Raw genomic sequence first — 12,607 nt, 5'->3', positions numbered from 1 at the left:
TGTGTGTGTGTGTGAATGATAACTTAATTCTTAGTATTTATATGGCACTTTAATTTTTGCAAAACATTTATATATATATATATATATATGTCATTTTATCTTCACAACAACTCTATTATTATCATCACTTTTACATAAGTCTCACATGTCTGTTGAGGTGAGGTTGATTAAGTATAGTCAATATTCCATTGTACAAGAACTGATAGCAGAGGGGGGTGTGTCTGGTAGTATTTAATATGCTCCACAAAAGCACTTCTTTGTGGTAGCTAAAAACTGAAAGCCAATTGGGTGCCTATTAATTGAAGAATGATCAAACAAACTGTGGCATATGGATGTAATGGAATATTAATTTTAGAGAAAAGCAAGAGGACCACAATTAAGATAATATAAATGAAATAATTCTTTTTTTTTTCTTAGTTTTTTTTTGCAAGGCAAATGGGGTTAAGTGGCTTGCCCAAGGCCACATAGCTAGGTAATTATTATTAAGTGTCTGAGACCGGATTTGAACCCAGGTACTCCTGACTCCAAGGCCGGTGCTTTATCCACTACGCCACCTAGCCGCCCCAAATGAAATAATTCTTAAAGAAAAACACTGATTTGTTGTTTTTAATTTTTTATGTGGGACACAGATGATTGGTTGGGTGATGGGACAACCATTCACTTCTGCACTGATTTCTTTTGATGACTATCATTGTGATGTCTTTATCCATGAGATGGAGTATTTTGTTCAGTCTTTTTTTTTTTTAATTTAAAGAATTAGGATTAAGTGATTTGCCCAGGGTCACACAGCTAGGCAGTTATTAAGTGTCTGAGGTCAGATTTGAACTCAGGTCCTCCTGACTCCAGGGCCAGTGCTCTATCCACTACACCATCTAGCTTCCCCTGTTCAGTCTTTTCAGTCATATTCCATTTTCTGTAATCCTCATTTTACAGATGAGGAAACTGAAACAAATAGAGTTAAGTGATTTGTGCAGGTTCACACAGCTAGGAAGTGTCTGAGGTCATATTTAAATTCAAGTATTCCTGACCCCAGGCCTAGTATTCTCAACACTGCAGCCACGTAGCTGCCCTAAGATATATGATATACAAATGACATCATATCTATGTATATATCTAGGCACCCCAGATATAGGGGGCTTTAACTACAAAATTTTGCATGCATTATCATATGTGGTCCTGTGTTTTGGTTAGTTTTGCTGGACAGTTTATTACAAACCAGAGCTTCTTCTCTTTTAACTGCGAAGCAAGTGACTTTTTCTTTTACAGGGTTGGTTATAATATTCATCCTAATACTTTTTATATTTAAAAAAAAGGTATTGTAAACAACTACCTTTCCTTTAGGTACAGTATCTGGAAGATAATATAGTTATTGTCATTATTATTATTATTATTATTATTATTATTATTATTATTATTATTATTATTATTTTATTGTCATATACCTTTGTGTCATTCAGGGGTTTTCTTTTATGGACTCTGTTCCCATGAGCTGTAGTGTGGACATTGGTGATAGGTTCCATGCTTATGGACATTGCTTGGAATCAGATGGCAAGTAAGGCCTTGAGAAAATCTCTGCTGCAAAGCCTCCTTAGATTGATGACCAAACACCATACTTATTCTCTATCACTTTCCTACCTACCATCTTCAGTGGTTTTCATCATTTCAAGTAGCTTTCTTGGTTGACTGTAGGTGTTTGTATTAGAAGTGCTTTAATATAATTTAATATTGAACATCTGGCTGAACTAACTACATCTAAAAGAAGTTCCTGATGAGAAATTTCCCTTCACCAGTGCTAAATTACCTGGAGAGTTTAGAAATTAAGTGACTCTTGTCCAAATTCACACAGCTAACATCTCCAAAAATGGGACTTTCTAAGTCTAAAGCTGGCTATCTACTCATTAGACCAGGCTGCCTACACCAGTGCTATTGTGTTTTTGTATTTTCTGTTTAAATTTTGTATACTATTTGTATTTAAGTAAGTTCATTTATAGACATAAAACAGAATTTTATTAGTGGAAAGACTTTTTAAACTTCTGCATTACCCCCTCAAAGTCCCCTCCAAAACTCTTTGTTTCTTCTCATTCACTTTTGCTCTTCCATGGTCATACCTATTGTATCTTTTCAGTTTTCATTCTGGATTCTGAAGTATTTCATCAAATTCTTGTCATATTTCTCTATTTTTTTCTCTTAGTTTTTAGAAGTAATTTAACTATAGTATTCCATTACATGAATGCACTGTAATTTATTTGTGCTTCCTATAAGTTGTCTCTAATTTTTAGTCATTGGATATAATGCTTCGATGAAAAATCTGCATACATTGTCAATAATGTTGAGTCAAAGAGAAGAAAAACAGTGATATAGTAGATAGTGTTACACTTCAGCTTATGAACCCAGGTTCAGATTTAGCTTCTGATATTTACAAGTCTCTTAATGTCTCTCTTATCTGAATTGTTTCCTTATCTTTATAATGAAATAAATCATACCTGTGATGCCTCCTCAAAGGGTTATTGAAAAGCCCAAATGAGATTTGAGATGATATACGTCCAGTAGTCTTGCAAACTTTAAAGGGCTGTATAAATGTCAGTTGTTGCTAATTATTCTAACTTCTATAACAAGCTCCAGGTTGCTCACCAAAAAATGTAATTTTAAAAACAGTGAATGACTGTACTTGGTTCTTTACAATTCTGCCAACAGTGAATTTTATGGCTTTTAATTGCATTTGCCAATTTGATGACTTTGAAGTGTATCTCAAAGTTTGGTTTTATTTTTGTAACTTGTAACTCATTTTAGGATAAATGAGAATGAGCATTTTTTTTCATGTGTGTGTGTGTGTGTGTGTGTGTGTGTGTGTGTGTGTGTGTTTAAGGTTTATTTGTTGCTTTTGACTATTTATCCATTATGAACAGGGAGGGGTGTTTGAATATTTGTATTTACCTTGTCAGTAAGTGAACAGTTATGGTTTACTTTGGCTCAAGTTTGGGATCAAGGTAAATACTTTGAAAATAGGCATATCTATCCATAGTCTCTCTGTTCTGATGATTCAAAATATTTATGACATTGACTCTGATTACAGGAGAGTAGAAACTCCCTTCCCACAAGGTAGATCTACAATTGGACATTTTATTACCACTTATGTAACTCTGGCTTTCATTTAATGCATGTCATATGTGCAAAATGATGGAGCTTATTATTACTGTGGGAAAACAAATGATTTGTTTTCTAACTTGTTCTTAGATTTTTTCATTTTGTCCATTATGAAAAATTGGGTTTTATTTTCCACTTATGTTTGCAAACTTGTCCCATCTGTGGAATGTGTTGGAAGATGGTGGTTGCCTATTGTCAAGAGTATTCATCTGCATCAGAAACAGTAGATGAGAAACTTTTGAAGTTGCCTTCTCTCCCAGACAATGCAGGCTAATGAGTAAAGTATTCAGGTTGGATCTTCTTTAGATCAGTGGAAAATGGCAGGATGGAAGTTTGTGCTTTTCTCCTTGGAATGATATCATCAGCTCTATGATTCATACTCATTCCTTTTTGTCAGACTTCAGTACTTTGGATATGAACACACAGCAGGACAGTGGGTTTCTTCACGGTGACTCTTTGGCATCCTGGGATGATATGGGCGCTTTTTTAATGCTGAATAAGAAGGGGGAAGATATGGGTCCAAGCAAGGAATTTTCCATTCTGCACATTTTTTCTATCATCTCTCTTCTCTTTTTTATTTCCTTCCAGTGTTGCTAATAACCACAAGCAAAATTTGATGACCGTGGCAAACCTGGGTGTGGTATTTGGACCCACACTCCTAAGACCACAAGAAGAAACAGTGGCAGCCATTATGGATATCAAGTTCCAGAATATTGTGATTGAGATATTAATAGAAAACCATGAAAAGGTAATGGGTGTTTTTGATTCCTTATTTTCAGTAAAGAATTTGTCTAATGAAGTGATTTTTTGAATGAATGCGTGGGGAGCGGAGAGAAGAAGCTTCACGCAAAGTGCTATGCTAAACTAAGGGTTTTGAAAATAAGTAGAAAATTATGATAGTCTTTGTTTCCAAGGACTTCATATCCTAATGGGGAAGTCATACAAATCTGTTGGAAGAGTCCTATGATCCTTAGAGCATAGCAAAGAAGCAGGCAGTGATGATGCTTCTTCTTAATATCATATCCATTGTTAAAGTCATATTAGTTTCTATTTGAGAAAAACTTGGAATTTAAGTACAATCTCCAGCAGACAGTATTTTGAGTAGAGACTTGTTTTGTGAGGGGAGCACTTGATTTGCAGTTAAAGGATTTGGATTCAAATCCCAGCTTTGTTACTCACCACATTTGTGTCTTGGACAAGTACTTTGTCCTCATTTGACCTTGGTTTCCTCATCAGAATAATGAGAGCCTGGTTAGGAAGGGAGTTGATTCCAGACTCTGCCACTTTTGAGTTTTTTGTACTTGACCTTGAATAAGGTACCTCCAAAAACTGATTTCATCATCTATAAAATGAAAAGGCACAGGACTATTAAGTTATTGGGGTTTTTTGGTAAACCAGCATTTATGAAAGGTCCTACTGTACTAAGAGCACTAGAAGAAAGGAATAAACAATTATATAGCACTTAATATGTGCCAAGCATATGTCTTATAAATATTATATTTTTGATTCTCATTCCAGTCTTGGAGGTAAGTTCTATTATAATCTACATTTTTCAAATTAGAAATCTTGAGGCAGGGAGTTGTTAAGTGACTTGCCCAGGGTCACACAGCCAGTAAATGTCTGGTTTAAGTTCAGGTCTGTCAAGTCCAGTGTCATCTGTTCTACCTGGTTGTTGATAGCCGTTACATAAAATAAACTATATAGGAGAGCAAATAAAGTGCCATATCAGGTCTGAGATGGAAAAAAGTCATTGTGGACTAGAGATATCAGAGGCAGTGACACTTGAGTTGGTCTTTAAAGAATGGATTTACCCAGTGATCTGTGTTTGAATGAATGATAATTTATTAAATGTATTTATTATGTACAAGATACTGGGGAATAAACAAAGAAAAAAAACAGGTAGTCCCTGGTCTCAAGGAATTCTCATTCTAATGGGGGAGATTTCACATATAGGAGGTACAGGGCCTCTGGAATAGTACCATGGTCCTTAGGGTGCAGCATCAAAGTAGATGGTAATACCTCTTTGACTAAGTCATGAAATCCTATCAATTTCTTTTTGGTGCAATCCCAAATTTGTGTTGTGGCCAGCATGGTGGGAGGGAAATAGGACAGAAGAGCAAGAGCATTACAAACTTAAGAAAAAAGAATAAGCCAAAGAAGGGAAAAGGGAAAGGAGGACAAAAGAGAGGTCTGGTTTAGCACATTGCACTTTGAAGGGAATAGCATGAGGCAAGGCCCAAGAAGTAGAAGAATATCAGATTATAGAGAGACTTGAATGCCAGCCAGTAAGTAACCTAACCACTGAAGTGTTTGGGGCAGAGATATGACATGGCTTGATCATGCACAAGAAGATTAATTAGGTTGTGGTATTCATAATGGTTCCTTTTTTTATTTAGCTTTTTGACATCCCTCAGGGCTCTTCTCCTAGAGCTTCATTCTCTCATCCAAAGCCACCATCTCTTCCTATTGACTCCCTGTGCCAATTGGGACTGAGTTGCCATTTATTTTTCATGTATTCAAGTCATTTTTGCTCATTTATCTAGTGCATCTTAATATCCATTTTTCAGAAAAATGGAAGGAGAAAGGTCTTAGTTGACATGTGTATTTATGTGTATTGCTTATATCGGACATTTTGAGAAATACAGATTCAATATTATATATTTCAAATACCCACTGTGTTAAAAAATTGGGTACAGTGGATGGGGGTAAAATACTTTTAAGAAACCTAATTAAAATAGAAAATACTTGCACATAAACATCTAAATATGATACAAGCAGAATGTGTTAGGGGAAAAACAGATATCCCAGCAAAGTGCTTTATAATTTTTGATAGGGAAGAAGATATTTATAGTGCTCAGGTGTTCATTGATGACTTTTTGGAGGATGTGGCACCTGAGCTAAGTTTTGGAGGAAGAGAAGAATTTCAGGAGGTAGAGATGAGAAAGTAGTACAAAGATGAAAGCCAGGGTTGAACTTTAATAAAAGACCAGTTCCTTGAGTTTTTGAAACCATATCCCTAAAAGATATGAAAAGCTTCATAGAAATGGATACTTATTGAGTAGGGAGAAATTGTAGAACTTCTGCCAAGCCATCTATTTTACAGATGGGGAAACCAATACTCAGAAAGATTCAACTCAATTCAGTAATTATTTAAGGGTAAGGCATTGAGGATGTGCAGAAGAAAGATGCAAAAAAAGTCCTTTTTTTTTTTAAAGGTTTTTGCAAGGCAAATGGGGTTAAGTGGCTTGCCCAAGGCCACACAGCTAGGTCTTTATTAAGTGTCTGAGACCTGATTTGAACCCAGGTACTCCTGACTCTAAGGCCGGTGCTTTATCCACTATGCCACCTAGCTGCACCTAGTCCTCTTCTCTTAAAAAGCTTACATTATACTTGGGGCATAGAATATTAATGAATATGAAGTAATAAAAAACCCATATCAAGAATTAGCTCTAAAAACCAGGGGGAAAGGGCATTATGTGGGTACTAGCACTAGGACTGGTCCCAACATCACACTTTTTTCAAGTAAAAGAGGAGGTTCTTCTGGCCCCGGGGTCCAGTGTTCTTTTCATTAGACCAGCCTCCATCTTGTGACAATGAAGTGTTATAGTATGCTGAATATTACAGTAGAATTTTGCTCTCTCTCATCTTTGACTTGTGTTCAATACATAGTGGTGCTCATCATATTTTTTTCTAATTATTTAAGGCTTTCTTTCACTTTCGATGTTATTTTTTCTTCTCCAGCACATACCTCAGGCTGTTTTTTTTTTTTCAGACTTTTAAGTCTATTCTATACGAACTTTGCTGTTTTGGCTATAGTATGTGCAAACTCCTCCTATAAAGGTATAAAATCTGAAAGATTGCTTTTCTCCCCATCCCTGCACCCCCACTCCCTCAATAACAGCATTTTTGAACAAAGAAATAAACATCAGTGTTGCTTTTACCTCCAGATAATTTTGTTGTTGAATAAATAACAAGACTCCCTTTTCCTTTCACTCCCCACAAGGTTCTAATCAACTCCAAATATTTAATTCTCCAGTCTCCTTTATGAAGCCCTGTTTATGAAGGATTAACATTAGACTATCAGACTATAGAACTCAAAAATGAAGATCATCCAGCTCTGGGCTCATCCACACATACCTGAAGATTGACAGTGTCTGACTTTCAATACAAAATCCCCTACTGAAACTGTCTTTTTCACAGAGAGCCCACACATATTTCCTTTTATTGAAGCCTTTACAAATTCTATGTATACAAACCGACACTTGACCAGGCTAACCAAGAGCATTAACCACATGCCACAAAGGACACAAGAGCAGAAGAAGCTCCATCATTCACCTATACAGAGAGAGACACAGGAAATTAAGACTATTCTGGCACTGTTCTGTGGAATCAGTATATCCAATTGGGCAAGCCATAGGAAACAGTGAAGGGAGGCAACGGAAGGAGCAGCTACAGGATGCTCCATTATGTGAATTTCCAAAATTAAAGGATTTTTGCTTTATTCTGCTTACCTTTTTGTTGTGAGATGGCACAGTGGATGGAACACTAGACCTGGTGTTGGGAAAACCTGAGTTCAAATTCAGTCTCAAATACTTATTAGCTTTGTAACATTGGGCAAGTCACTTGGTCTCTGTTTCATTTTCCTCAGCTATAAAATGGAGATAACAATAGCAACCTATCTCCCTGGATGGTTATAAGAATTAAAAGAGGTAATTTTTTTTGGTTTTTTTTGCAAGGCAATGGGGGGGGGGGCTAGTTAAGTGACTTGCCCAAGGTCATATGGGCAATTATTAAGTATCTGAGGTCAGATTTGAACTCAGGTCTTCCTGACTCCAGGGCCAGAGCTCTATGCACTGTACCACCTAACTGCCCCCAGAAAGGTAATATTTGTAAAAATAAATGTCTATGTTCTTCCTTATTTTAGACTCTCCAGACTTTTACCATTGATTCAAAGAGAGAGATAGGGACCCTTATGCCTCTTAAGTATTATGATATCAGCTCTGAATACCTTGATCAATGTAGGTTCTTAAATGTTTGCTGAATTGAACTAAACAAGATAGTTAATGAGGATAATAATAATAGTGATAGTATAGATTTATACAGTGCTTTAAGCTTTACAAAACACTATATAGTCAGTATCTCATTTGATTCTCACTGTAACCTTTAACAGTTTTATCTCATTTTATAGAAGAGTAAACTAAATTATAAAGAGCTAAAGTATCTTATCTAATAGTTCAGTAGAAAGCTGATTATTAGTAACCTGTGGATTATAGGTGGCTCTCATAATTGCTTCAGAATATCCTCCACGGTCCACAACCAGGGATTCCTTAAAGACTGGTATTCTGTCATTCCAAGCTAATGTTACAGAGCTAGTTTTCTTACTGCTTTTTCTTAGAACTACAAGTGTGACAAATTATCATATGTGTCAAATATTGTATATATTGTGCATTTTCTGTCAGGAAAATGAAATCTTTAATAAAATAGGTCTTTAGGTAATATATAGTCTTACACCCTCAGCAGTTTAATCAATAAATTAAAAAAAAATAAGAACTTAAAGTGTGGTAGATGGGTGAACATGTATTAGCATGTGATCCATATTCTCTCTCCCAGAATTACTTCAGTATTTATTCAGAGTATAAATAGAAATTTTAAACTAGAAGCAGCCTAAAGGAAAAAGATGAATGATTGAAAAAAGGTCAGCCATTCATATTTCAAGACCAAAGAGTAACCAGAACACTTCTTTGGTACCCACAAAGACCTAGAGAAAAGCCTAGTATGTTGAATTCACCCAAGCAGCATGGCATAGTGAATAGGGCATTGGACTTGGAGACAAGAAGACGTATACAAAAATCCTATCTCAGCTACCTAATCACCATGTGACCCTGAAAAGTTGCTTTACCTGTGCCTTAGTTCCTGAAAATGGTTGGTCTGGTGGCCTCCAAGGTCCCTTTCAGTTCTAAAATTATGATCCTATGAATCTGGATACAGGAGGACAGACCTCAAAGGGTTGTAACTTGGCAGTATTTGAAAGAGCTTCTACCTCCATGAGAATGTGGTAGTTTCATCATCACTTGCCTCTTCAGGACCACAGGACCAATAAACCAGCACTCACAGAATTTGGTAGTTAGCCTTAATCAGTGAATGGACCTTACATCAGTCAGACTGAGACCTGTTGAAGATCTTGGCTTAAAATGTTCAAGCTCTCTGAGGGGCAGCTAGGCACAGTGGAGAGATCACTGGCCCTAGAGTCTGGAGGTCCTGAATTCAAATGCAGTCTCAGACTCTTGGTATTTACTGTATACCTTGAGCAAGTCAAGAAAAAGAAAAAAGTCCCAAGTTCTCCTACTGCATCCAGGGCCATTTCTAGTCATCCTGGTCTTATCTGACCATCTGGAGGACAAAGTGAGGCTGGTAACTTTGCACAGCCCTGCCTCAGTTAAATCCTTGTCCTCTCCCTGATATCATGGTCTTCTTTGAGAATATAGGACCAGCTTACATTTGTTAAGCAAATTTTATAGATAATACACTTGGGGGAACACTGGACCTAGAGCTATGTGTTCCTGGTCAAGTCACTTAACTTTGTTTACTTTTGTTTCTTCCTCTATAAAATGAGCTGGAAAAGGAAATGTCAAAACCACTCCAGTGACTTTGACAAGAAAACCCAAATAGGGTCAGGAAGAGTCAGACTTAATTAAACAACAACATGAATATTTTATACAAATGAGTCCTTTTTCTGTGATCTTTTTGGGATGGGACTGAACAACAGCAATATGTGTGAGTGGTTATAACTGGAGCTGGTGATGCAAGGACAGTTTCTTCCCTCAATGAGCTTAAATTTTAAGATTTTCTTAGAAAAAAAAAACCAAATGTATGTTTTGTTTTTTTTCCTCATCAGGATTTCTTTTTTAACAAGCCACAAAACTCCAACCCCAAATGTTGCCTTGATCTAAGCTAACCCCAAGCCCGCAGATGAGGTGATTTCAAGAAACAAGAAGGCTTTTTTTAGGGCCAGCTTGTCAGGATCCGTTGAGCAGTTATGTCAGAAAAAAAGAAAGTTGCTCATCACTTGTTTTCCCAGGGTTGTGTACAAATCAGACTGCAGTCCACAAGAGATGTTTTTATATCTCACTTTTAAGTTCAAGCACGTAATAGTTGGGTAGAACCCAGATGTTCTGTAACAATTTGTGGCTTGTCTGTTGACCTCAGAATGCTTTCTTTGCCTGAAACAGGATGTGTGGAGTATTGGGGTAGGGTGGGTGTGAAAGGTAGTGGGGGAGGCAGAGGGAAAGAGAATGAAAGAAAGAAAAAAGGGGTGGGGGGACAAAGAAAGGAATAGAGAGAAGAAAGTACTAAAGAGAAGGGGTAAGAAAGAGAAAGAGAAACCATATGCTTTTACCAGGATTGCTTTTTCATTAGTGGCTATTGATTTTTCACAAAGTAAGTGTTGATGATTAATCTCCCAATCTGTCAGTATCTGGTCCTACTTTGAAAGAATTGAGAGTGTTAGTCCCTGAGCTGTAAACCTCTGAGACTACCAAAACAGCAGTGCTCCTAATTTGTCTCAACTTCATTAGATTTCTCAAGGTGAGAACGGTAATAAAAATAGATGGTTAATAAATTTTTGTTGAATTGAATTGAACAAGCATTTATTACACAATTGCTAATGTGCCAAGACCCTAGACACCAGAGATTCAGAGGCAAAAAAGAAAATTCCTTATCCTCAGGGAGCTTAAATGTGAGGGATGAGGGTGTTGGAGGGCAAGAAACAATATGTTAGTAGAACACTAGATACAAAATATTTACAAATATAAAGTAATTTTGAGGCAGGGGTGGGAGGAGAATGAGACAGAAGAGATCTCATGTAGGAGGTGGCTTCATTTAAACCAAACCTTAAAAGACTTTAAAGAGGGAGAATATTACAGGGATGAGGGGACATGTGGTTTGTGCATAGAACTGAAGAAAGAAGATAGGTTGTGGACTGGAAATAGCAGTTTGCTTAGAGAGAGCAAGAAAAATGGGTTAAAGCCAATGAGTCTGTAATGCCAGCTGAGTTTGTGATGTTTCCTAGAGACAGCAGTCCTGTGCTTTAGAAATATTAGTTTGGCAACTCTCTATAAAATATATTGAATAAGAAGGAGAGGGGGGAGGAAGAGAGATTTATTATAAATTGTCCAAGTGACAGAACTGATAGTGATGGCTATGAGAGTAGAGAGAAGGGGATGGATGTGACTATTCTGGAAATATAATGAGACTTGGTAATTGATTGGATGTGGAATGTAAGGAAGAGGGAATCATCAAGGAGCATTTCCCTCATTTTTCTGAAAAAAGGAGTTGTTAAGAAGACATTTGGAGATTCCTTAGAAAAGATGATGCATGCAATCTACCTTCTGATAAAGAGATGAGCATTCAAAATGAAGAATGAATAGAGAAACTAGATGGTGCAGGAGATTATATATGACTGACCTTGGAATCAGAAGGACTTGAGTTCAGATCCAAACCTCATACAGTTAACTGGTTGTGTGACTGGAAAAGTCACTTAACTCTGACTACCTTTAAAAAAAAAGTCCAAAAAAAAGAGATAGAGAATGAAACATACTTTTTTTTTTAACATGGCCAATGTGAGAATTTGTTTAACTTAATTATGTATATTTGTTGCAAATTCTTCCCTCCCTATATTTGGAGAGAGAGAAAATATTTGTTAATGGCGGGGGAGAAGAAGAGAAAAGGAAGCATGAAAAGGGGGGAGTTTTAAGAGGAATCTGAAGAGATGTATTTTAGATATTGAATTTGAGACACTTTTGGAATTTCTATAAAGCAATACCCAGCAAGGCACTTAGTGATACAGAAAAATAACTCGGGAAAGAAATGAAGGCTGGAAAAGAAAGTTTTGGAGTCATCTGCATGGGGATCATTGAACCTTTAGTTAATGAGATCACTGAGGGAGAATATAGAAACAGAACAGGCCTCTCAGAAAAGCGGTTGAGTATATGAACTCTTATGGACCAAGGCAAGAATGCTATGAAAACTGAGGAGCAGTAAAATAGGTGGAAGGAGAACAAGGAAGTGGCCCAGAGATAGAGCTTTGGACCTAGAATCATGAAGATCTGAATTCAAATGCAGCCTCAGATACTTGCTGACGGTATGATTCTAGACAAGTCACTTTAACCATTCTTAGCCTCAGTTTCTTTATCTGTAAAAAGAGGATAATAATGACACCTTCCTCCAAGGGTTGTTGTGTGGATCAAATGAGATAGTAATTATAAAGTGCTTTGCACATAGTAAGTACTATATAAATGCTCACTATCATCGTCATCATCATCATCATCATCATCATCATCATCATCATTATTATTATTATTATTATTATTTATAAACTGGGGGAAGAGAGAGTGGTCAGCATTACAGATGGGGGTTGGATGAGGACTGAGAAAAGACCTTCAGTTTATCAATTAATGAAATTGTA

General features: G+C 36.6%; 1 protein-coding gene across 5 annotated transcripts in view; it reads left to right on the top strand.

Moving 5' to 3' along the window:
- Positions 1-12,607, top strand: part of ARHGAP26 (Rho GTPase activating protein 26) — a 504,960-nt gene that overhangs the window by 372,939 nt on the left and 119,414 nt on the right. For all 5 annotated transcript variants that reach the window (XM_074212710.1, XM_074212712.1, XM_074212709.1 and 2 more), the window contains exon 18: positions 3,733-3,892. In XM_074212710.1, the coding sequence (XP_074068811.1) occupies positions 3,733-3,892 (160 nt within the window). The remainder of the gene's footprint in view (positions 1-3,732; positions 3,893-12,607) is intronic.

The sequence above is a fragment of the Macrotis lagotis genome, chromosome 1 (assembly GCF_037893015.1).
Source record: "Macrotis lagotis isolate mMagLag1 chromosome 1, bilby.v1.9.chrom.fasta, whole genome shotgun sequence".
NCBI classification, from domain to species: domain Eukaryota; kingdom Metazoa; phylum Chordata; class Mammalia; order Peramelemorphia; family Peramelidae; genus Macrotis; species Macrotis lagotis.
Note: the sequence above shows the minus strand (reverse complement) of the source record. Positions and strands in the feature narration are given on the sequence as shown.